Genomic DNA, 25,753 nt, shown 5'->3' on the forward strand with positions numbered 1-25,753 from the left:
CAAAGATCAATCCCTTGTTTAATGAGTTGCAGAGGAGAATTATTTTTCCAATGTGGGTTATCTTGCTCTAAATCACTATTTATCAGAGAAATGCAAATTAAAACAACTCTGAGGTACCACTACACATCTCGTAGATCGGCTAAGATGAGAGGAAAAGATAATGACGAATGTTGAAGGGGATATGGGAAAACTGGGACACTGATACATTGTTAGTGGAGTTGTGAACAGATCCAAAAATTCTGGAGAACAGTTTGGAACTATGCCCAAAGGATTATCAAAATGTGCATATCCTTTGATCCAGTAGTGCCATTACTGGGTCTGTATCCCAATGAGATCCTAAAAGAAGAGAAAGAACTCATATGTGCAAAAATGTTTGTGGCAGCCCTTTTTGTTATGGCAAGGAACTGAAAACTGGGTGGATGCCCGTCAGTTGGAAAATGGCTGAATAAATTATGATACATGAATGCTATGGAATATTATTGTCTTTAAGACATGATGAGTAAGCTGATTTCAGAAAACCTGGAAAGATTTAGATGAACTGATACTGAGTGAAGTGAGCAAGACCAGGAGATCATTATACACAGTAGCAGCAAGATTATGCGATATGATAGATTTAGTTTTTCTTGATTCTTGGTGATCTAAGACAATTCCAATAGATTTGGGACAGGAAATGCCATCTGTATTCAGAGAGAACTTTGAAGACTGAATGTGGTTTGAAGCATAAAATTTTCATTTCTTTGCTTTTTCTTTCTTTTCTTTCTCATTTTTTCCCTTTTGGTCTGATTTTTCTTGCACAACATGAGAAGTATAGAAATATGTTTCAAAGGATTACACATGTTTAACTTGTATCAGATTGTTTGCTGGTTGGGGAGAGGGGAGATGAGAAACGGAGAAAAAATTGGAAACACAAAATCTTATAAAAATAAATGTTGAAAACTATCTTTACATGTATATGGAAAAATAAAATACTACTGAAGAAAAAAAAAAGTCTTTGTTTCTATGAATGTTAGCAAACAGCAGTCAGCTCTTAACAATTACCACCACCACCAGATGGTTATTATTGGGCTGCTCCTGCCTCCTACTTCTTGTAGGTCCTGCCTCGTCCCTCCTCTGACTTTGGAGAGGAAGAAAAATCAGATTCCATGTATACTTTTCATATGTGACCTCCAGATATAAAAGTAAATTCTCCCAGAAAGTATATTAATAAGGTTCAAAAAAAGGAAAAGTTATCTACTCTGATCAAACAGAAACCACCCATGCACCAGATCAGAGAAACCTTAGGATCTGATAACGCTGGTGATTTTAGCTGAATATAAAGAAAGCACTGTTTGAGTCTGGAGTTAACTGTGTTTCTTCCTCCCCAGCCCCCACAGTGAACTGTGGGTTCCATAAGGGCACAAGTTGGCCACTGTCCAAACTCTTACCTCCCCTGGTGTCCAATCCAGGGCTTGCCATTTGGTGCCTAATAAATGTATGTTGAATGAAGGCATGTTTAATCTGGAAAAGTAAAGGTTTAGGAGAAAAATGCTTGCTGCAGGGTAGTCAACATGGCAGAAGGAATAGACTTATAATAGTTGTCCCCAGGGACCAGAACTAGGAGGAAAAGTTAGATGTTGCAGAGAGAAACTTCTTAACAATTAAAACTGCCCTGAAGTGAAATGGGCTCCCTTGAGACGGGACTAGTTCCCCTTCTCTTTGGGTCTTTAAGCAGAGTCCATATCAAAAATGTGTGAATGAGAACTCTTTTCACCAGGTAGAAGTTATATCAGGGCTTTGGAAACCCTTTCAGACTTTGAGATTTCAGCATTGTGTGAACAGATAAATGACGGAAGGAAGGAAGGAAAGATATACACTGAGGTTTCCTCAGTGGGCACTCTAGGTTTTCATTGAGTCCTGGCTCTAATAGGTAGAACTATCATGAACTGGTAATTTTCTGCCTAAAACAACTTTTAAGAGGGTTTTTTCATGTATGAATTCTAGCAAGAAGAAAGCAGAGGCTTGCCTAATTGAACATAATTCTTGCTTTTAAATCCAAACCACTCCTCAAGCATTCTTTTTAGGTGAATAAAGATATGTCAAGGGGCTACTTTTGCCCCCATTTGCATCTGCCAAAAGAATGTCTTGTATGGGTGCCAAAAAGCTGCTTGAACATTTAAGGTTTTTTTTTTTTTTTAATTGTATTTTACAGAGGCATTTGCAGCCCAGAAGCAAGGGAAGGACAATCTGGAAATATTCTGGCTTCCAAATGGGTGCTATGGGCTGGGAATTGGAACCACTTAGCTATGGAGCTAGAAGTCAAGGAAGAACCTACTGATTCATGGGTTGGGATAGATGATGATTTTTATGAAATTATAAAAGAAAAGAGAATAAAAGTTTCTCCTTCAAAACATCTTTATTAGTAGCAGTATTAATATAATTTGGTGGGTTGTCCTGGACTTCTGATTTCATTAATGTGGCAGGCAGAGTGGTACCATCATCACTATCATCATCATCTTATCACTGCCATCATCACTATCACCTATTTATATAGTACCCAAGAGTTTTACAGATATCACTTTTTTAGATCTGGAGTGAGAGGACTTAGGTTCAATCCTAATTGTCCTTGTGTGATCTTGACTTGGAGAAAGGAGAAAGGAGAGAGAGAAAAAAAGGAAGGAAGAAGGGAGAAAGAGAAGGAGGGAGAGCAGGAGGGATGGAGAGAGAGAGAGAGAGAGAGAGAGAGAGAGAGAGAGAGAGAGAGAGAGAGAGAGAGATTCAAACAATTAACTAAATACCCACTGAGCTTGCCAAAAAGGGAGACACAGAACTTTGATGGAGCATAGTCCCCACTCTCTTGGAGAGTAAAAGGATATGACAAAAGTAAAAAAAAAAAAAAACAAAAAAACCCCAGAAAGTGAGGAATGATGGATGTTTCAGTTCTCTGATCTATTTAAGATCTCAAAACATTTTCTTTTCTAAAGCACAACTCAGACATACCTGCCCAGCCTAGGGAAAGGTAATCCTTTCTGTCATCCTATCAATGAGTCAGTATTTAGTATATATTTATCAAGTGCTTATGATAGTCCGAATACAATAGCAACATGGGAAATCAGAAAAGGTTTCAAAGGGATGGTGGTGTCGGATTTAAGTTTTGAAGGAAATGATGACTTTTAACAGAAGTGAAGAGGTGTGTGTCAGGAATGGTGGACAGCTTGGGCAAAGGCCACTGAGATGGGAAAAGCTATGGCACTATCAGGAAAGACCAAAAGGCCAGTTTGGCTATATTCTGAACAGGGCTGGAAAGGAGATTGGAGACACACCGGGAGGGATGTTCATGCTCATTGTTTCTTACAGATTCCATCACACTGAGGTACCACAGTTTGGTTAGTCATTCCCTAATTGACGGGCAACTACTCTATTCTAGGGCTTAACTACTATAGAAAACATCGATATAATCATGTGTCAGTGCTGTTGTTCAGTCATGTCCAATTTTCTGTGACCCTATTTGGGGTTTTCTTGGCAAAGATCCTGGAGTGGTTTTCCATTTTCTTCTCCAGCTCCTTTTACAAATGAGGCAAACAGGGTTAAGTGCTTGCTCAGAGTCACAGAAGTAGTAAGTATTTGAGGGCAGATTTGAACTCAAGATGAGTCTTCCTGACTCCAGGGCCAGAGCTCTATCTAGTTTATCATCTGTAATTGGCCCTTTCTTTCCAGTTTGGACATCTTTGGGAATAGATGCCTAGTAGGGGGATTTCTGAATTAAAGTGACATTTTAGTCACATTTTCACACATTCCCAAACTTCTTTCCCAGGTTTCTCAGACTAATTCATGGCTCCACCAAAAGTATATTATTACTCCAGTGTTGAGGACTTGAGATCATAGCATTTTATTTGGATGCTAGGCTTTGGAATTATCCCCTCTCAGAATTATATGTCCCAAAGGTAGCACAATAATTTTCTGAAAGAATGATGGATTTGGTGTTGGAGGACCTGGGTTCAGTTAGCAATGTGCTAAGTATTAAATGATTTAGCTAAAGGTAAAGTTTTTCTGTGGGACATACTGAGGACCGAAAAATCAAAGGACCCATGGAAGACATGGTGGAAGCAGTGGGGGCAAGTTAATTGTTTACAAGGGATAAAAGAAATTGGCCTGTCAGGGTGGAGAGATGTGCATCCACAGACCCACATGTACAGCAAAAGGAAATAGTAGCCCTAGAAGAAGACATATTTTGTGTCATGGACTACTCAAGCAGTCTGATCCCTTCCCAGAACAAAGTCTTCAAATGCATAAAATAAAACACAAAAGGATTACCCGGGAAGACAATGATAGAGATATAAAGGTATCAAAAATATTAAGAATTCCAAGTTCATGGACCTCCTGGAATCTTTGTACAGATGCCAGCCTGTATCAAATTTAGAGTGGAAAAGGATACACAAGGCCAAACTCTAACTTTCCATCTATGGCTCAGAGAGGTTAATGGACTTGTCCATATCACACAGTAAGCAATAAAGTCAGAATTTGAACTCAGGTTCTCCTAATTCAATCCACTCTTTCTATTGTCTCCCATTAGTCAATGTCAGAAGACCTAGGTTTGAATCTTGGGTTGGCCATTTACTCCCTGTGAGACCTCAGGTGCCAGATACTAGGTCTGGTTGGAGGCCCTGACCGGGCTCTGATACCATGGCCTGGGACCACCTGTGTATGGGCTGGCTAAATGCTATTTGGACTAGAAGGGAAGTGGAAGACCAGCTCAGAGGGGCCCAATAAGCCTGGTCTGCCTCTCCAGAGCTCTGGGAGGAGGCTCCAACACAGGTGGCTGGAGTTTTCCTGCTCATCAGCCAGCATCCAGCATCCTTCTCTGTTCTGGTTAACGTTCCCCAGGAGCCAGCAGCTGGCACTGAGTCAGCCCCAAAAGGAAGTTATAACAGAACAAGATGTTCCTGAGGATGCTTCTACTTGGTATAAACATCTCATTGACAAGAGATTTCAGGTAATCAGAATTACAATCTCCATGTTGCCAGCTTCAGCCCGGCAGCATCTGCTCACTCAGTGTTATCTGTTGCATAAAAGGGAACAGGGAGTGTGTGTGTGTGTGTGTGTGTGTGTGTTGACAGTGCCATGTGTTACACAGATGGAATAGATATAGCTTTAGGTTACTAACTGATGTCCCTGAAAACAACAAAGCCAGACCACCTTGATCTTAGAGACTAAGCAGGGTCAGGCGCCATTGGTACTTGGAGGGGAGGTTGCCTAGGGCAGGAAGCATTTCCCAAACTTTCTTGAAAATTTTTTTTCACATGTAAAATGGGTATCATATTCCTTAATGGGGAGATGGTAGATGAAGGGAGAGAATTTAGAACCTAAAATAAATATTAAAAAATATTTTGGCAGCGTAAAGAATTTTTTAAAATTAAATTTGACTTTACTTTCAGTTCTGAATTTTCTTCTTCCCCTGATGAAGCAAGTAAAACAAAACCCATTACAAATATGTGTAGTTACATATAACAAATGTTCATGACCATATCCAAAAAAGAAAGAGAGAGAAAATATGAGTGCAAAAGAGAGAAATAAGGAAGAGAGGAAGGGAAGGAGGGAAGAAGAAAGCTGACTTCATATTGCACTCTGAGTCTATCAGTTTTCTATGCGAAAGTGAACAGCATTTGTCATCATGAATCCCTTTGGAGGTCATTGTGTTGATTAAAGCTACTAAGTCTTTCAAAGTTGATTAATCTTTATAATATTGTTCTTATTGAATAAATTGTTCTCTTATTTCTGCTCAATTTACTTTGTATCAGTTTATATGTCTTCCTAATTTTTTATGAAAGCATCTTGCTCATCATTCTTATAGCACAATAGTACTCTAGAATAAGCATATTCCTCAATTTGTTCAGTAATTCCTCAAATGATGAATATTCCCTCAATTTCCAATGCTCTGCCAATACAAAAAGAGAAGCTATGATGATTATCGTAAGCAGTTAAATTTTCTTTTTCTTTGACCTCTTGAACAGATCTAGTAGCATTATTTTTTCTTTTTAGCAGTATTGCTGGGTCAAAGGGTATGCATAGTTTTATAGCCCTTTGGACATAGTTTCAAATTTTTCTCCATATTGGTTGGACCAGTTCCCAACTCTACCAATTCCATTCAGCAACTGTCATTTTCTTTTTCTGTCATGTTAGCCACGGTGATTGATGTGAGGTGGAATTTCAGAGTTGTTTTAATTTGCATTTCTCTAGTGATTTGGAGCAGAGCTTTTTAAACTTTTTCTACTCCCTTTTCGAGACATTTTTACACACCATGGGTATAAAGGTATCTACAATAGGTATACAAATTAAACATTTACTGATAACAAATTATAATTTTGTGACACCCACATTCAGTTACATGACCCCATGGGGAGGTCACGACCCAAAATTTAAGAACTTTGATTTAGAGCATTTTTTCCCCCATACCCATGCTATAGCTTGTATTTCTTCCTCTGAAAACTGGCTGTTCATAGTCTTTGACCATTTATCAACTGAAGAATGGTTATTTTTATAATTTCTAATCAGCTCCTTACATATCTTAGAAATGAGATCTTTATCAGAGAAATTTGCTCAAAGGTTTTCCCCCTTCCCTGTCTTCTCTTATAATTTTAAATATATTGATTTAAGTACATAAGCAAAAACTAAATCAGGTATCCAGGTGATAGATAAGAGTGCTGGGTACAGAGTCAGGAAGACCTGAATTCAAATTCAGCCTCAGAAAGTTGCTGTGCAACCCTAGGCACGGCATTTCATCTCTGTCTGCCTCAGTTTCTTCAACTGTAAAATGGGGACAATAATATCAACTATCTCCCAAAATTGTTGTGAAGATCAAATGAGGAAATATTTGTGAAGCACTCAGCATAATGACTTCTATGTAGCAGGCACTTAACAAATGTTTATTCCATTTCCTTCCCCAAATCAAAACTCTTTATTTTACTTCCCACGAAATTCTCCACCTCTTATTGAGGTCTTCTCTTATCCATAGATTTGACAGATAATTCTTCCATGCTCCTCGAATTTACTTATGAAATCACCATTTATGTCTAAATCATGTACTCATTTTGAGCTTCTCTTGGCATACAGAGTGACATGTTAGTGTAAGCCTAGTTTCTCATTCTCCTAAAAGTTTTTGTCAAACAGTGAGCTCTTGCCCAAACTACTAGTTTCTTTGGACTTATCAAACACTAGGCTACTGGATTAATTTGCTATTTAATCGATTCCATTACTCAATCTCTCTATTTCTTATTATCAAGGAACAAAATGGTTCTCATATTTTTTTCAGCTCATGGGCTCCCTCAGTATCTAGGTGTTTTTTGCAAGGTGCCCTTAGGCTAAAAGAGGTACTTAACAATCCTACTTATTAATTAAATTAAATGCAAGTGTCCTGCATCACACCCTGAGGGTCCACATATTGGGTATCACATAACTAGGAACAACAGGTACTTTAGGTTTAGGAAGGCAGCCTAGCTCTAGAATCAAGAGACTTGGGTTCAAATTCTACCTAATACTTATGTGATTTTGGTCATATTATTTCATTTTCCTGGACCTCTGTCTCCTCATGCTTAACATAAGGTAATAGGACTAGATGGCCTCTATCATTGAGATGTTTAATTGATATTTGGCCTATGCATCTGTGTTTATTCTTCTCATTTGCCTATGCTGTCACTAAAAACAATGAATATGGACAAAGGAGCCTTTAGCTGATGGCAACATAATAGTTTCAACAGGGAAGTCCAACTAATGTATTATTTTTTCCATTTTTCCTACTCTTCTCCACATTCAGTCCAATGGAATTGGTCCCAGCTGTGACTTTTATACACATATGTATTTCTCATTGTTGTTTTCCTGACAGCTCCTGAGACAGATCAGGGCAACTCCATGAAAGAGGAACGAATCGATGAAGGAATAAATAAATAAGTCATAGAACAAAATGACATTTGCTATGAATAATTTTAAAGGTAAAAAAAAAATCTAAATGAAAGCAAACAAGGTTGCTCATCCATAGAAAGTTATTGCTTGAGAATAAATGAATTTCTAACTACACATTAATGGCCACATGTTTTTCCACGGGCAAAGAACCACAATCCAGCGGAAGACATGCCTAAGGGAAGCAGGGGAAGGTAGCAGAGAGTGTGGGATGGTGTATTATTTATTATGTGTGCCTTTCAAGCCCCACTTTGTAGTGGACCTCAGTGATAGTCTCTCTTCCCACATAGTGACATACTTCCTTCTATGATGATTTTTCTTTCCGTGGAGGGCAAGGGAGAATTTTCTGTGATATTTTTTGGGGAAGAGGAGGAGTAGAGAAGGACAAAGAGGCTACTGCAATCTCTAGTATCTAAGTTTAGGATTGGACTATGACACAAAGATATGAGGCAGAAATCATATGAGAGACTGAAGATATATTTGTAAGGTTCAAACCTTACCCTCCTCCAGATTTTACAGAAAAGTGTCCTTTCTATAGAATCCCCAAGGATAGAAAATATTTTTGTAAATTATAGGCTCCAAATCTCTATTTCTTTTTTCCCTCACATCACCATTCCTAAAAACAGACAGGTTGTCAACAGCATAGGTCCCATTGATCTTGCCAAATGCACATCCAAGTAGAAGACAAAAAAATTTTATTTAAACTAATTTGCATATTATTTCTAATGGATAAAGACTATACGGGAAGTTTGCTGAATGATCATTTCATTCTGATGGCAGAAAGTGAATCTAAGGGTAGAGTGATCTTAAAAATATTGCTTGAACTGCTAGAAGACATTGATTAACAAGATCTTGGAAGAAACATCATGCTTAGGAAATTAAATACTGTTTCATTACCAAAGTCGTTAGAAACTTCTGGAACAAAGTTTGCATGAAATGGTCACAGGATGCTGACTTATCAGCTCACCATGGCATTTCCTCATCAACCAATTTGGGACTCAAAATGAATACCAGGAAGGATTTACTTTTATCGAGGCATTAGGGAATTAAATAATTTACTCAGAGTCACACAGCTAGTAATGGCTGAGGTCACACTTGAACTCAGGTCCTACTGACCTGAGGGCAAGTGCTCAATCTGCTGAGCCACCCAGCTGCCCCCAACACATCATTTTGCAAAGAGCTCTTTGTGGAAACTCTTGAATCTTAATTGGAAAAAATCATGGGATCATAGATTTGAAGCTTTAAGGGACTTCAGAAACCATGGAGTATGACCGTCTCATTTTCCAGATAAGGAAACCTACATTGAGGGAGATCAAGGCTTGCTTAAGAACACACAATTAGGAAGAGTCTGATGTTAATTTGAATTTAGGTCCTCCAGCCTCCAAGTCCAGAACACTATCTACCTCACCACCTATATTTTGGACTAAATAAATTATGTACCAAAAAGCAAACAAACAAACAAAAAAACCTAACAAGTTAGTGGAAGGACTCAACACCAAAATATATTTTTTATTATATAATAAGTCAATAAGCATTTGTTAAATGTCTAAGTGCCAGGCACCGGGTTATATCTTCAAATCAAGACTTATATTTGCTTGGGTTTTAATTCTACTTTTGTGTTTCTATATACTGATGATATGTTATGGGAAAAGGTTCACAGAGATCAGGCTGAATGTAGTGTTTTCTTTCCATAGATGTGGAACAAAAAGAAGAAATAGCCCCATGGCCACAACCCTGGGGGCAAAGCAATCGGCAATTATTAAATGGTTGCTCTCATCCTTAGACACTGAAGATACAAAGATTAAAAACAAGCAGTCCTTGTTCCCAAGAGGCTTTTAGTTTATGGACAAAGATAAGTAAATTCACATTATATAAAGAATTACTACAAACTTTTTTCTTTCTGGAGGATGGAGCAACAATAACTAGGAGTAAGAGGAAAGGTATCAATAGGCATGATCATTAATTGAGTTGAATGAACCTTGAAGAACTAGGGATTGTAAGGTATGGAGCCAAGGACAGAAATCATTCCAAGCAAAAGTAACATTCAGATTTTAAAGCTGGTGAGGTTTCAAGTGGTGATATCATCATACTATCATCATCATCACCATCATCATCATCATCATCACCATCATCATCATTATGATCATCATCACTTAATAAGGTTTAGAGAATTCCCTCCCTCTGAAAATTATTCTGAATTTATTTTATATAAATTCCTTGACTCTATCAATGTATATGTTTCCTCCCAAGAGAATATAAAAATTGAAATTTCTAGTATTAAGTATAGTGCTTGGCACCTAGGAAAATGCTTTTCAAATAAATAAACAGGTCAAACATTATTAAGGAAAATGTCAAAGTGAACACAATAAACAGTAATGTCACAATTAAAACTTGGTCTTTGACTCATTTCAATAGACAATATTGCTTTTCTGTTTACTGTGTATTTAAGAGAGACAATCCTTGAGTGTAGACATTAGCATTACAGATTTAAGATTTGGAAGGGATCTTAGAAATTATCAGGTCCAAGCCTTTTTTTTTTTTTTACAGAGGAGGAAACTGAGGACCTTAGAAGTTAGAGGATCTGTCAAAGATCTTATGATAATACGTTAATGTAATAATTAGCAAGGGTGAAGATTTGAATCAAGAGTCTCTGATTCCAAATTCAGTATTATGTCTGCCTCATCATCTCTCTGCTTTGAAGCTTTGTTGAAATTCTGCCAAGTATGGGGGTAGAATGGTTTCTTCTGATTTACATAAACTGATGCTAAGTGAAGTGAGTAGAACCAGAACACTTTACATGGTAACAGCAAGAATACATGATGATCACTTCTGATGGACTTGGCTCTTTTCAACAATGAAGTGATTCAGGCCAGTTCCAATGGTCTTGTGATGGAGAGAGCTATCTGTATCTGGAGAGAGGACTATGAAGACTGAATGTGAACCACAAGACAGTAGCTTCACTCTTTTTGTTGTTGTTTGCTTGCATTTTGTTTTCTTCTCATTTTTTTGTATCTGATTTTCCTTGTGCAGCATGATAATTGTGGAAATATGTATATAAAAATTGCACATATATTGAATTACTTGGTGTTTAAGGGAAGAGAGGGAGAAAAAATGTGGAATACAAGGTTTGGCAAGGGTGAATGATGAAAATTATCAATGCACATGTTTTGAAAATAAAAAGCTTAAAAAAAAAGGAACAGTTTCCTCTGGATTCAGAATTACTCCTTCCTCTTCCACCTTTCTTTATTGCAAAAAGGTACATAATTTCTCTGGTGTTGTTTCTCCAGATACACTCAGAAAGACTACAATATTTCTATGCTTTGAAGGACTAATTTTGAAAGCAACATGCAGCAAAACTTCAGTGAGGTACAGAGATACCTGTTAAAAGGCTGATGCTGATAGATCTTCTTGAGCTCAGGAGTTCTGAGATACAACAGACTATGGAACTGAACATCCCCACTGAATCTGGCATCAGTTTGGCTCTGGAAAACCCCCAGAAGCAGGAAGATATGGAAGTGGGTATGGCAACAACCTCTCTAAGATGTCTAAGGAAACCAGCCAGGTCAGAAATAGAGCAGATTAAAGCTCTCATGACAATCAACAATAGAACCAAGCCCCTAAGTGACTCTTGTACTTCTAGACTGGCCTAAATAAGAAAATCTAGTCCCTTTTTTTTTTAAATAATAAAAAAAATTTTTTTTTAAAATCAAAGTAAAAAGAAAGCTATTGCATCCAAAATATTCTCCTGATGTGGACAGTCTAGTGATGAGTCTTCAAATGCAGCTAGGCTGGCCCTTTAATAAGACAGTCTGCCATCTTTAGCCAGGCCTGGCAGGAATAATGAAAGCAACCTTCAAGAACTCAGGGTAACCTCCATTTAACAAGGATACATCAGAGGAGATTACAGGTGCAGGGATGGCTTCTCAAAAGAATAATTAAAAAAGCATTTCATAGGAATCTTTTATTTCTACATAATAGGCACTTATTTCATAGCCTATTTAGCCCCAGATGTTTCATCACCTCTTTTCTGGGACCTTCATGGCTTTTTTCTATTACTTAACATCTGACTTCCATTTAGGGATGTTTTCTCCGGTTCATACTTAGCGTATAGTATTCCATTTAGGGATGTTTTCTCTTCTTCTACACTATACTGAGTGAATACTGTTCTTGTGGTTCTACTTCTTTTGTTCTGCATCAGTTCATACAAGTTTTCCCACATTTCTCTGAATTCCTCACATTCTTAATTGAATAGTAATATTCTGTTGTATTGATTTAATCATTCCCCACTAGAGGGGCAACCACTGTGCTCCCAGATCGTGGTTATTTGGTTACCACAGACTATTATTATGTATATTTAGGATCTCTGTAGGACAGATGGAACAGTATAATGGAAAGAGGCAGAGGACGCAGGTTCAAGTTGCATTTCTAATAATCACTCTATGTGTGACAGTGGTCACAATACTTAATCTCTCCAGATGCTAGGTTATTCATGTGTAAAATGAAGGAGTTAGAGGAAGTAGAGTCTATCCTTTCCCATTCTAGATCTCTGATCCTATTGTCTTAGGACTTCTTTGGGGTATCTGCCCTGAAGTAAGATCATTCATTTTTCTTGTATAATTCTAAATTGATAGAGTTGGATCATTTCACAGCTCCACCCATAGCACATTAGCATACCTGTCTTCCCACAGGCCCTCCAGCAATGACTGTTCCCATTTTTTTTTTAATCATCTTTGCCAATTTGCCTGGTATGAGGTGAAACCTCAGGCTCAGTAGAGTAATTTCAAATATCTTGGCAGTCAACCAGAAAGCCCCCAGTTATTTCCCCATATTCATTTCCCAGGGAAGAGAAGGCTCAGCTTACCTCAGCCCCTGAGTAGGTATCTGTCTGACAAACGAGTTCTTCCAGGTCCACATCCGGACCGACAGGCTTGGAGGAAAACTGCAACCTGAATATTTCCCTCCTCGTGGCTGCATCAGGTAAGGGGACATAGATGATCCGATCAAATCTCCCAGGCCGCATCAAAGCCTAGAGGGAACAGAAGACAGGCTGAGCCGGTTAAATGGGAAGAGGACATTCCGGAATCATGGGACTCTATGGGGGAAGTGAGATAAAAGAGCAGATTTGCTGTGACATGTCAGCTGTGTGACTCTGGCCAGGTCACTCAGCTTTTTCATCTGTAAAGGAAGATGACAATAACATCCACTTCTCAGGGCTGTTGTGAGGAGAATTAAGGTAAAGTGCTATAGACATGTCACCCATCACCATCTCATCATTATCATCATTTTTATTATTAAAGACAGGCCATGATGATGATGCCTTTTTTAATAGTTGCTTGATTTTGTGCTTGTAAACAGTCTACAACTTAGATTTAAAACAATAACCTGAGTCTGAGAGGTTAAGTAGATTATCCAACAAAAATCCCAATGTAGAAACTTCTTTTGCTGACATAAATCAGTAATCTTTCAGTAGTTTGCAGACTTAGAGTTTTATCTACAACACCGAGAGGCTAAGTGACCTGCTTGAAGTCACACAGTCAGTACATGTTGAGATAAAACTTATACCTGAGTCTTCCTATCTCCTCTATTCTTCACAACAGGTTTTTTTTCAGACTGGTATGTCATGTTGGGAAAATAATAAATCAAAGGGAAATAACACCATGTATCCAAGTTACATTTTTAATCCTTTAAAAAAAAAAAGTCAAACTTCAAATTAGGAGTTCACTAGGCTTGAGTAATTATTAGTAATGTAGGTGAATATCTGTTCTTTCTCAGATGCAAACATTTGCATGGTTGGCATTCAGTTACACAGTGAAGGACTACAGGCCGTGGCAATGAAACTCTAGACATGGGGTTTGTGCTGTTCTCATATAATCTGCCTTGTGCAGGAAAGTATTTCTACAACCCGACTCTTTAATGGAACACTTAGCAGCGCTGAGCAGGCAGAAGGCAGCCAGCTGTATGGAGAGTCACTGGGTTTTTGTTGGAGGAAATGGCCTTCAGATGGGCTTAGATCCAGTGGAAATTCACCAACGTTTTAAAGGTACAATGGTTGCACGTCTACAAATGTTACATCTTTCTAGCTCATTGTGCTAGGAATGGCAAAATAAAGAAGATGTTTTTGGACTTTCAGCAGGTTGGCAAAAACCTTCTAACTGGTTTCATCTCCCTAAGTTTCTGTCTTTTCCTAATCACCCTCCATTCAGTTGGCAACAGTATTTCTCAAAAGATAGGTAAAGCTATGTCACTTCCCTGTTCACTAAGCTCTTATGGATCCTAATTACTTCCATGACAAGATACAAAAGGAAGGCCCTTTACAGCCTGTCCCTTTCCTACCATCAGAGACTTCTCATCCATAACTACTCTCCATATATTCTATATAATTAGCTACTCCATCTCCTGTCCCTGAGGTTCTCACTGCCCATTTCCATCCCTCTTGTTATGGAGAGCTCTCCTTCCTCACTTTTACTTTCTGGATTCTTTCACAGTACAGTTCAAAGTTCTTTTCTAGGAGTTTTCTCCTGGTCCCTCAGCTGCTAGCGCCCTCCCTCTGAGATTATTTTCCATCTCCTCTTATATATACTCTGGACCTGCTTATCCATCCGTGTGGTCTCCCCCATTAAACTGTGAGGTTCTTGAAGGGAGTGTTCTTTTTGTCTTTCTGTGTATCACTCCAATTTTCTTAATCTTTATTTGGTCACTGGACCCAGATGGCTCTGGAGGGAAAAATGAGACAGGTAATCCTGTACAGCCCTTCCTCATTTAAATCCAATTCACTTGCATGTCATAGCATCATCTCCCTGATGTCATGGTCCTCTTCGAAAACAAAGGACAAACAAAAACAACCTCTTTGTATCGCTTGTACTTAGCACAGTGCCTAACACTTAGAAGGTGCTTTTAAAAAGGCTTTTTGATATGACTGATTCGCATATAAAAAAATATGTGACTATATGTGTTTGGGAGCGTGGGAAATGGCAGTGGTAAAAGCCCTAGAAATACCCAGTGCACAAGGATGGTGAGGGGACTGAATATCTGGTCAGAGATGCCAAGGGATCTCTAAGCTAGCATTGAACACAGGATTCAATGCCATTTGGTGTCTCTATAACCTATTATACAGTTCTGGGTTGCAGTTCCAGGGTGGAAAAGAAGCACTGTGGTTTTGAGGTGAATTAAGGACTAGAGAGCAGATCAGGAAGGCAAAAACCAGACCTTTCCCTGGATCATACCCCTTGGAAGTACCCAAAACCTACAGGCTTCCAAATTAAGTTACAAAATCTTACAGCACTATATAAATGCTAGTAGTAGTAGTAGTAGTAGTAATAGTAGTAGTAGTAGTAGTAGTAGTAATAGTAGTAGTAGTACTAGTAATATTGTCCTGTTGTAATTAGAATCAAATCCAAGTTTCTCTGTTTAACTTTTAGAGCACTAGACTATCAGGTCTTAATCTGTCCCTGTACTTATAAATGGGTTAAGTGCCTGGAATGAGCTTCCTCCACCTCTTAGAATTTCCTGTTCCTAGGAATACCCATTCATTCAGAACCTTCTACAAGAAGACGTTCCTGAACCTGCCTCCTCTCCAGGTGCTGTGTCCTCCCCCATGAAAAAACAGACCTCAAAAAAGGACCTCACCTTTATCTTGTATGTGCTCATTTGTATGTAGATTGTCTTCTCAGATAGAATGGAAGCTCTTGGAGGGCAGCAACTGCTTCATTTCTGTTTTCTATACTCAGTGCAAACCCCAATGCTTGGATAATTACAGGCCTCTAATAAATACTGATCAATTAACTTCTTGAGTTTATCAGAGAATCATAAATAATGTATAAGTTACAGATCTGTACCTTTTTATAGAAAAACTGATTAAATTATGTCCTCCTTCCACTCATTCACCTCAAAAATCAAGGTGTTGGATAAATTTTTAAAATAGTGGCCTTCATGCTATCATGCTATACTCCTTTAGAATAGTTAACCAGGAAATAGAAAGTTTGTTGCTGGTATTGTTGTTTTACTGAAATCCTTTTCCTATATCCTATCATGTCAGAAGGGTTAGGGTAAGTTGGGGGATAGACCCTGAGCTTTAAAGTGTTGTTGTTTTTTTTTCCCCAGTGAGGTTTTAAACCTCCTCTACTAAAGTGCTATTTCTCTTTTTACAGCTTTCTTGCATTACTCTCATTTCTTTTCCCATTTTAACTCTATCATTCTTATTTGATTTTTATAAATATTTTTCCCTTTTAAAATTTCTTTCTTCAGCTTTTTCTAGGAATTCTTGTTGAGCTTGACTCTAATTTGCATTTTTCTTTGAGGCTTTATAGAAATTTTCAAGTCATTATTTTCTTCTGAGTTTGTGTCTTGAGTCTCCTGGTCACCATTAAAGTGTTGTGAAAAAAAATAACATCTCTATTGCCTAAAACCTACTTGAAAGGGTATCACAATCTATTACCTTTTCCCACAATCCATTTAACTGTCTAGATCAGGGGTTTTTAACCTGGGATCTGTGAATTCATTTAAAATAAATATATTTTAATGACCATATTTCAATATAATTGATTTCTCTTGTAATCCTATGAGTTTTATTTTATGCATTTTCAAATATTACTCTGAGGAGGGAACTATCATAGGCTTTGCCAGAATGCCAAAAAGGTCTGATACAAAACAGGATAAGAATCCACAGCCCCAGACTAAAACGCCTTTCCTTGACCACTAGAGCCCTCCATATATTATATGCCCCTTTTGGAGTATGGGATCCACAAGATGAGAGATCACTTTATTTTTACATCTCTATCCCCATATCCCAGCATTTAGTGGACTGATTAGTGGAAACTTTAAGTTTTTACTTCAAAGAGGGCACAAAAAAGAAGAAGGGGAAAGAAGAAGGGGAAGGGAAAACCTCAGAAGGGATAGGGAGGGAAAAGAAGTAGATTGTGATCTAATTCTTGGAAATCCATATTAGTGAGCTCTCTGATAGCCAGAGCTATCTCTTTTGTCTATGTATTCTCAGCATTTAGCAAAGTATCTTGCATATACTCTTACTTAACAAATGATTATTAACTGTCTGACTGAAAGGAGGTCTAATAACTGGAGGATCAATCAATTCCCAATAACTGGGAATATTGGGAATAAAAAGAATTGGGTTCAACACTAACTGTGTGATCTAGGATGTGCCAGATAGGTTTAAAGTTCCCATGACACTACATGTCATACCTGTCTCAGGGTTTTTAGGAAAACCAAATGAGAAAGTGAAAGGCAGCATGGTTGTAATCAATAGAGCTGGTTTCAGAGTGACCCTGGACAAGTCATTGACCTCTCCTTGCCCCTGGGCAATTCCCTAATACTTTAAGATATCATCTGCTTCCTTCTTCAGAAGTTCTCCAAACCAAGAGAAAACAACCAGGTCCGGCAACTATTCTTATCCTTTTTTAACACATCTGGAAAAGTCCAGAAATTATAGGCTATTTTTAAGCATCCATTGTCCATAGTGTGACTGTGTCTGAGGGTGGAACATGGACACCACCTCCATTGTTTGCTTCAGGGAATACTGCTCAGCATGACATCCAGTTTATTTTTAAAGTCACAGCTGACCATGGGCGATGCAAGGTGAATTCTAGTCTGCTACAAATATTGCCTGGTGAGCTGGGCGGATGGCCAATGAGGCTTTTTCCTGCCTGATCTTGTCAGTGAAAGTTCGGCTGAAAAAATAGTAGGAAAGGCAGTTTCCTTCCTGAGGAACCCCAATGGTGCTAACACCCTTCCTAAAAGTTCTTTAAAAAGACTGTCCTGGTCTATCTAAGCAGAGAAAAGCAGCCTGATTGAGCAGACATCCCCCACTGGTGGAGAAAGCATCACATGCAAACTCAGAGGGGAGATATACCCCAGCCCTCTCCAGCTCTGGCTAGGAGGAATCAGGTATGGGGGCTTTAGAGCTCCAGTGGAAAGAGAACTTTGGCCAAGGAAATTCTCACCATAGTCCTTCATTAAATCTCAGCACCTCCTACAAACTCTTATAAGCTGGAAGGGCCTTGTAGGCTCACTTCCAAATTCCAAATTTTATTTATTAGGAAACCGAGGCACAGGCAGATTAAAGGAATCTATTTGCCTTGGTTTCACAGATCCTTTTTTTCACTGAGCTGCCTCTAAGGAGCTTCCACTGAAGGACAAGAGCATTAACTCCAGAGAGAAGAGAATGTCTTCTTTGGAAACATGGTACAGATAGGGAATGCCTTCAGATGAAGCCATTCAGGAGCAAAAGCCATCTGCTTCACTTTATGGTCCAAGTTATCAATCAAAGCAGAATAGACTACAAATCAGGGTAGTCAGATAATCTCCTTCCTTTAATGGAGCCAACAGTATTTACAACCAAAATTTGAATCTGTCAAAAGAGCCTGTAATTCATAGTCATTAGACTGAAACAAGAAGGGAACTGAGGGCTCCCAAATGAGTAGGTTTATGGGGTTCAAGGCCAATGGGTACAGCAGCATTTCCTGTAGTGGTGACGTTCAAATGCCATGACTTAAAACAACTACCTGACTGACCTCTTTTTCTCACAGCTCATTATTCAACCACATCAAATGGCTAACACACCCAGAATGGGTTGCACTTCACAAGACGTTTTTCAGATCTAAAGCAGGGGAGAATGATGACTTTCTGGGCTTTTGCCATCATGGAGGCCAGGGTGATTTCCTTCTTCAGCAATGGAGTTGTCTCTTTGTTTCTAATAGCTTATATCAATCAGGGATGGGAGAAAATAGTGGCGAGTGGGGCTTTGGAGGGGTTTGCCACTATCAACAGATGATTGTTGTTTACAGGGCATGATCAATATAACAAGATCTCATGGAAAACAAAGTTCTATAAAGAATATGGATCATGACCAATGACTGGCAATGAGCAAATCTTTGGCTTTCTATGAAATCAAATTTCATAAATATCTAGGATAACAATAATGTTATTAATTACAACGCTCATAAGCCATAATATTTCCATAAAATGCTTCTATATGGTATGAAGTTGTGATCTTGAAGACTATGCCTGTGGAGTTCAAGTCCTAAAAGTCCTGACCAAACTGGAGAACTCTGAATATCCAATAATGGGCTGTGTCAGTCATCTGAGGACCAGTTCTAAGTTTGAAGAGGCTCACTGCAAGGTTGATGAATTTAGTGAGGTAGAATTACACAACTCCCCCGAACTGTAAATTGATGGATATGGAACTGGGGATCTGTTTTGTTGAGCAGAGTATTCATACAGATGTAATCACTTATTTCCAAAATCTTTTAAGTATACCATGGTAAAGGTATGACAGTATGAAAGGAAAAAAAAAAATTGGGAGATGAGATCCAAGAAAAGTGCCAGTCAAAACACTTATGCCCTCAGGCATCTTTCTGTAAATGTATAGATACACAAGCAGCTAGTTGTGCAGTGGTTAGAACACTCACTAGGCTTGGAGTCAGAAAGAACTGAGTTTAAATCCAGCTTCAGACACTAGCTGTGTAACTGTGGGCAAGATGCTTAACCTCTGTTTGTCTCAGTTTCCTGAGACAACTATAAAATTGGGTATATAATATAGCACCTACTTCCTAGGTTTGCTGTGAGGATAAGACTTATAAAGCATTTTACAAGCCTTACAGCCCTATATTAATATAATATAATATATATTTCAAAAAATAATATTAATTTAAAGCATGGCTTTTCACTATTACTGCTACTACTACTACTACTGCTATTACTCCTATTACTTCTACTGCTATTAAGTATGAGCAAAAACCAAGATGAACAACACATTGAGGCAATAAATATGGCCTCATAGGGATCATGGGAACTGAACAGAATGGAAACTGGCTTCAGGTATCTAAGAAAGTAAATAGCACATTGAAGAGAATGATCAGAGGTAAAAATTAGGGAGGGGGAGTAGCATGGTACATGAAGAAGACAGATGTTTGTAAGGAAATACAGGATTCAGAAGGGGTAAGGATGGCATATGAAGACTGAAGGAGAAGTGAAACTGTCATTGGACCATACTCCACATTATTTGGACAGAGAGAAGCAAAAGATAAGGGTGCCAGATCACACACTTGGTCTAGGAGTGTGATATAATAGTGATGGGAGATTTCAATTATCAGGGCATCTGCCAAAGTAGAGCAACTAATGGTTCCTTGTCTTTCCTTCATCAACAACTTCATTCTTTCAAAGGCAGAGGTGCCAAGAGGGTGAAGTCTTTTCTGGCCCTGATTCTCAGGTTGAGTAAGGCAAAGGGAGATGGAAAGATAAATATTTTACTCAGATAAGGGGTTCTGGAGCCCTAGACTATCCAAACGGAGGGCTCCTGTCCAAAGGAGGGACCCCGAGCAGGAACAGCCCGGTGAACAGCTGAAATAGACGCACTATCACAGGAGTGGAGGACACTGACGCCCTGGCAAGTGAGAGTATCTGATGGAATGTATATTGAAGTCTCCAGAAGCAGGACAGGAGATGGGGAGTTTCATAAAGTCAGGCCCGGGCACATGCAAGACCATAGACAAGTCTGTGAAAGAGACGTCTTCCATGTGTCTTAAACAACTGCAGAATTCATTTGCTGGCCTAGAGATGGGGGTAACTTTTCTTTTCTTTCTTTCCAGCTAACCAGGGCTATCCATCACGTAACGGGGGAACTTCCTGTTTTCAAGCAGCCGAGGAGGCCTGACGTCCAACTCAAACACTGAGCTTGGCAAGAGACCACTGCGCTGAGAGATGCCTTTAGAAGCATTCCCTCGTCCCACCTGAAGGCTCAATGTAAAAGGAGAGGGGGATTGGTTCCCGTCCTGTCCCACCTTCAACTCCATCAAGGAAGCAAAATACCATGACCGCAACAGCTGGATGACAAAGGTTATTGGAGCTTTGACAGATGTTGCTGAATAACCCCAGAATGACATGGGTAGGGGGGGAGGGAGGCCTAAAATGAAAATAAAAACTGAACTCCACTCATAAAGTACATGTCTTCACCAAAAATATAGAAGACTGTAGCAAAAAAGTCAGTCATAATAGGTAACCCAGCCCTTTTTGTAACTAATCTGGGTCACTGGCCATTTGTTAGGCAGTGAGGTAGAGGGGAATAAACATTGGTCTAAGTGTTACAAGACTGTGCAATTCTAGGTAAGTCACTTCCTTGCCCGATGCCTCAGTTTCCTGATCTGTAAACCAAGATGACATCACTTCCCTCACAGGGTTACTGTGAGGGAAGTATACTGCAAATTTTATTTGTAACCTTTGAAGATTTTGGGAACCTTAAGTAAAAGGTTAGAAAAACAGAACCCTGTTAATAATTAAGTTAGCAGGGTAGAATAGTTTACAAAATGGTCAACTTATTTTCAGTGACTTAAAACATGGACTTGTTTCGGCTTACTCCATGACACACTCTGGCTACAGGTCATTGTCTTTTAATTTTTTTGCATGTTCTTTTGATTTAGGATAGTTGTGCTTGGTAAATGGGATGACAAGAGACTTTCTGGGTTATCAAGATTTTCAGCATGAGACAAAGGGTAGGGATAATCGATTTTTATGCATGGCAACTGATGCTTGACAATTCACAGAATCACTGAAGCATAGGATTTTTAGTATTCTGGAAAAAGCTACAGAATTAAAGTCAGGGTGTGACTAGGACTGGAGACTCACTTCTCAGTTAAGCACTTCGTATAAGTCAGGCACCATAAAAAAAAGCCAAAAATTGGTGTGAAAACACAGCATAGCTTTTTGTTGTGGGGAAAAAATGGGGAGGAAAAAAAAAGTCGATGTCCATAGATGGCTCAACAAGTTGTGGCTCCTACATGCAAGGAATACTACAATGTAATAAGAACAATAAATGATTGTTAATGGGAAGATTTACATGAACTAATGCAAACTGAAGTGAGCAGAACCAGGAGAACAATATAGCTAGTGAGTAATAGATACGAAAGCACACCTCCCTTCCTTCTTTACAGAAAGTGTTGTCAGATTGGGTGGGATTGTTGGTTAATATTCATAAGCCAATTTTTTTTCTCTTCTAGATTTTGTAACAAGGGATATCATAAGAAATGAAAGTGATATAAAACTATAATATGGCATATAAAATTATCTAGGCAGATATATCACAAATATTTTGAGCTTCACTTTCCTTACTTCTAAAAGAGGGACAATCAAAATAGTTGCGAGGTTCTAATGAGATAATATTAAATAAATAATATTAAAGCACTCTGTTAGATAATAATAATAATAATAATGGTGATGATGATAATAATATCAAATAGACTTCCTTCAAGAATGAGATAAAACTGCACCTACTATAAGGAATCCTCCTTAGTGCCATAGCCTTCCTCTGAGATTATCTCCAGTTTATTCTGAAAATATTTTGTTTGTACATATAATTACTTACATGTGGTCTCCTCTCATTAGAATGTGAGCTCCTTGAGAACAGGAATTTATTTTTGCCTTTCTTTATATCCTCAGTGCTCAAAACACTATAGGGGCTTATTTGCTGCTTCATGACTTGGAAAATAATACCTTTGTTTTTAAATTTTGTTATAAGGAACAATTCGGGAAACGTATAAAAAGAGTTTGAAAATCTTTCAGGGCTATGGGTTGTTCAATCATTTTTCAGTTTATCTGACTCTTAGTGAGCCCATCTTGGAGTTTTCTTGGCAAAGATACTGTACTGTCTGCCATTTCCTTCTCCAGCTCATTTTACAGATGAGGAAACCGAGGTAAACAGGATTAAGTGACTTGCCCAGGATCACACAATTAGAAAGTGCCTGAAGTCAGATTTGATTTTAGGAAGTGAAGTCTTCCTGACCCCAGGTCTAGCACTATATCTAAAGGCAAGGATTATTCTTATTAGAAAGGCCCACAAGTTTGAATGATTTTGGCAGAAAATTCAAACTCTGCAGGGAACCAAATTAAAATGTAATTGGAAAATATTTAACAAAATAAATAAAAATATAACATGACATAGATAATGTTAATATGTGGTTTTTTAAAGTTGATATTTAGTTGGGATGCATTTCCATTTGAATTTGACACCACTGGTATCTTGGAGAGAACTTTTGATAAAATAAGGATAACTTTTCATTAGGCCAATATCTACATTTCTCACCCATACAAGTTCATCTAAAACATTCTTTCCATATTATGTGGGGTTACAATGACCCACATATTTGTCATATCAAGGCCATATTCACAGAAAAAGAATTTTAGTTTGTCCCAGACAGAGCAGTGCCAAAGAAGTAGGAAAAGATCAGCTCAATAGCTTCTGAAGGGAATTAATTCACTGACTAAAACTAATAGCCAGGTGTCTTATTTCTTTCAGAACTTATTGTGCATGTATTATGAATATGTATATTATGTATACATTTATACACATTTATAGAGAAATGAGGAGCTCTAGGTGATATCAGATAATATCAATTTGTTGGTTAGTTTTCAAAAATTGATTTTTTTCCTCTTCTGGATTTTGTAACAAGGAACGTACACATATAAACATATATGTAGATATAGATATGAATGTAGATGTAGATAGAGACATAGATATGAACATAAATATAGATGCAGACATAGATATAGCCAGTCAGAGGCGTATAGATATGAATATAGATGTAGATATAGATGTGAACATGAAAGTAGATGCAGATATAGATATGACGATAGTCAGAGATATATAGAGATGAATGTAGATGTAGATATAGACAGACATAGATATAGAGAATAGTCACATAGATGCACTTATAGACATAGCTATATAGACAGAGATATAGACAGATATTTGCCATCTAAATCTCAGAGAATCATTTCAAGATTTGAGTAAAGTCCTGATAGGTGGACAGATTTTTTTTTTTTTTTTGCACAAAGGGGCTTCTCAATTCTCTTCATTGCAATTAGATTTTTCTTTACAGAAAAAAATTTATTAATGGACACAACACTAGAGCTCCTTTCTTATGAGAGGAGTAACACTAGATCTTTCACCTTTTCCTATATGTTAATGACTCCTCTAAAAGGCAACTATCTCTGATAAGTTATTATGTTTGAGGTGTGAGTGTGGGAAGAAACAGGAAATGTATCTATTTTTGACTATGACGCAATACAAAGACTTCTGAATTATGTGACCAAGAAGATGGAAGACTAGACATTTACTCATATCCTTATGACCTCTCAAACATCCCCCCAAATGGAATTTTGTACAACAGATGGAACAATTTCAGCTGTCTTCATAATCTTGGACATCAAGTACACAACAAGATAAAAACCCAATTATCTAACAACAAACAAGATTAATAATTTCTAAATCCTAATGCATTCATTCAACATCTCCATTGACCACCACATTCTGGCAGCAGGCCTATCCAAGTCAAAAAGAGCAAATCCAAATAGCAGAGATCTGAGGAACAGAAGGACCTAAAGCAGGATATGTGTATATGTAACTCTGTGAGGGTCCACTAAGTCTGAGGGAAAGAATTCAGCATCCAGAATCCATACAGACCCCTGGTCTTTCCCCAAAAGTCATGTGGGGCAGACACTGATGAATCATGAATTGGCCAGTATGGTAGCAGGCAGAAATGGCTTGGAGATTTAGCCCCCAGAGAAACTGCCACCAGAGGAGGCTGAGGTCTCCTCAGCAAGAGAAAAAAAAAAAAAAAAAAGAAAAAAATAGAGAATATGTGATGTACCTACCCCAATCAAGTCAAAGGGAAAAATGAAGAGAAAACAATTTACAAGGCCTTTCAAGAAGAAAAAAAGCCTACAAGAGAATGGTCCAAAAGGCAAAGGGAGAGATTGAAGGAAGAAAGAAATGGTGAAATCTCATCTACTGGATTTTCCTATAAGAGAAAAGAGGTATTACAAAGAGAAATGGGATCTTAGAATAGATATGACTTGCAGGGATTCTGTGCTTAGAGAGACCATTCATCTTGACTCAAGAGAAGGGAAATCAAATGCTGGGAGTAATCTATGTCAAGAAGAATGGGAGGAGATGGACCCAAGGGGTAGATTTCTTTCTTTCTTTTTTTTTTTTCTTTTTTAGTTTTTTAATTTATTTTAAACTTAAGTACAAAAGAAGAAAAGAAAAAAAAATCTCCTATGTGTGCAGCAGAACTTAAGAAAGGATTCAACAAGAAACAATAAATTTCCATTTTAAGAAAACGTACATAAAAAATATTCTACATTATGTTCAGAGCCATCCAGTTTTTCTTTGCTTTCTTGTAGGCTTTCTTTTGTTCTCTGCTGTGTACTTTTTTTTTTTTTAAATTTTTTTGCTGAAGCAATTGGGGTTAAGTGACTTGCCCAGGGTCACACAGCCAGGAAGTATTGTGTCTGAGGTCATATTTGAACTCATATCCTCCTGACTTCAGAGCTGGTGCTCTATCCACTGCACCAACTAGCTGCCCCTGCTGTGTACTTTTTACCTTATTTTTTCCTCTTCCTCCTCATCCACCAAAGAAGGCTACAACTAGATGCAGATATGTATGTGTATAGACACATATATGCGAATATACACATATATGTATACAAGCACACAAAGCTACATATCTACAAAAACATGAATCTCTATAAACATACATATATACACATATATATATATAATACTATATTGTTTTTATTTCTACTTGTCATCTATTTCTCTAGAGGTGAATAGTATCTTCTTTCATATATCGAAGTCTTTCCTTGTTTTTCTATATCAATATACTCATTTCCAAGACCACAGCAGTATTCCAACCCAATCATACTGTGTATGAGATTGTGTATGAAAATTTCCCCCCATTTTCTGCATTCTTTCTATTCTTGGCTACAGAGATTTTATTTATACAAGAAAAAAATTAATTTAAAATAATAAAAATGATCA

At 38.0% G+C, this 25,753-nt stretch overlaps 1 protein-coding gene across 1 annotated transcript in view; it reads right to left on the bottom strand.

Moving 5' to 3' along the window:
- The window catches only part of SPATA5 (spermatogenesis associated 5), a 242,584-nt gene that overhangs the window by 44,479 nt on the left and 172,352 nt on the right, over nt 1-25,753 (bottom strand). The window contains exon 15 of the mRNA XM_051966244.1: nt 12,791-12,955. Coding sequence (XP_051822204.1) covers nt 12,791-12,955 — 165 coding nt within the window. The remainder of the gene's footprint in view (nt 1-12,790; nt 12,956-25,753) is intronic.

This window comes from Antechinus flavipes, chromosome 6, assembly GCF_016432865.1.
Source record: "Antechinus flavipes isolate AdamAnt ecotype Samford, QLD, Australia chromosome 6, AdamAnt_v2, whole genome shotgun sequence".
Taxonomy (NCBI): Eukaryota; Metazoa; Chordata; class Mammalia; order Dasyuromorphia; family Dasyuridae; genus Antechinus; species Antechinus flavipes.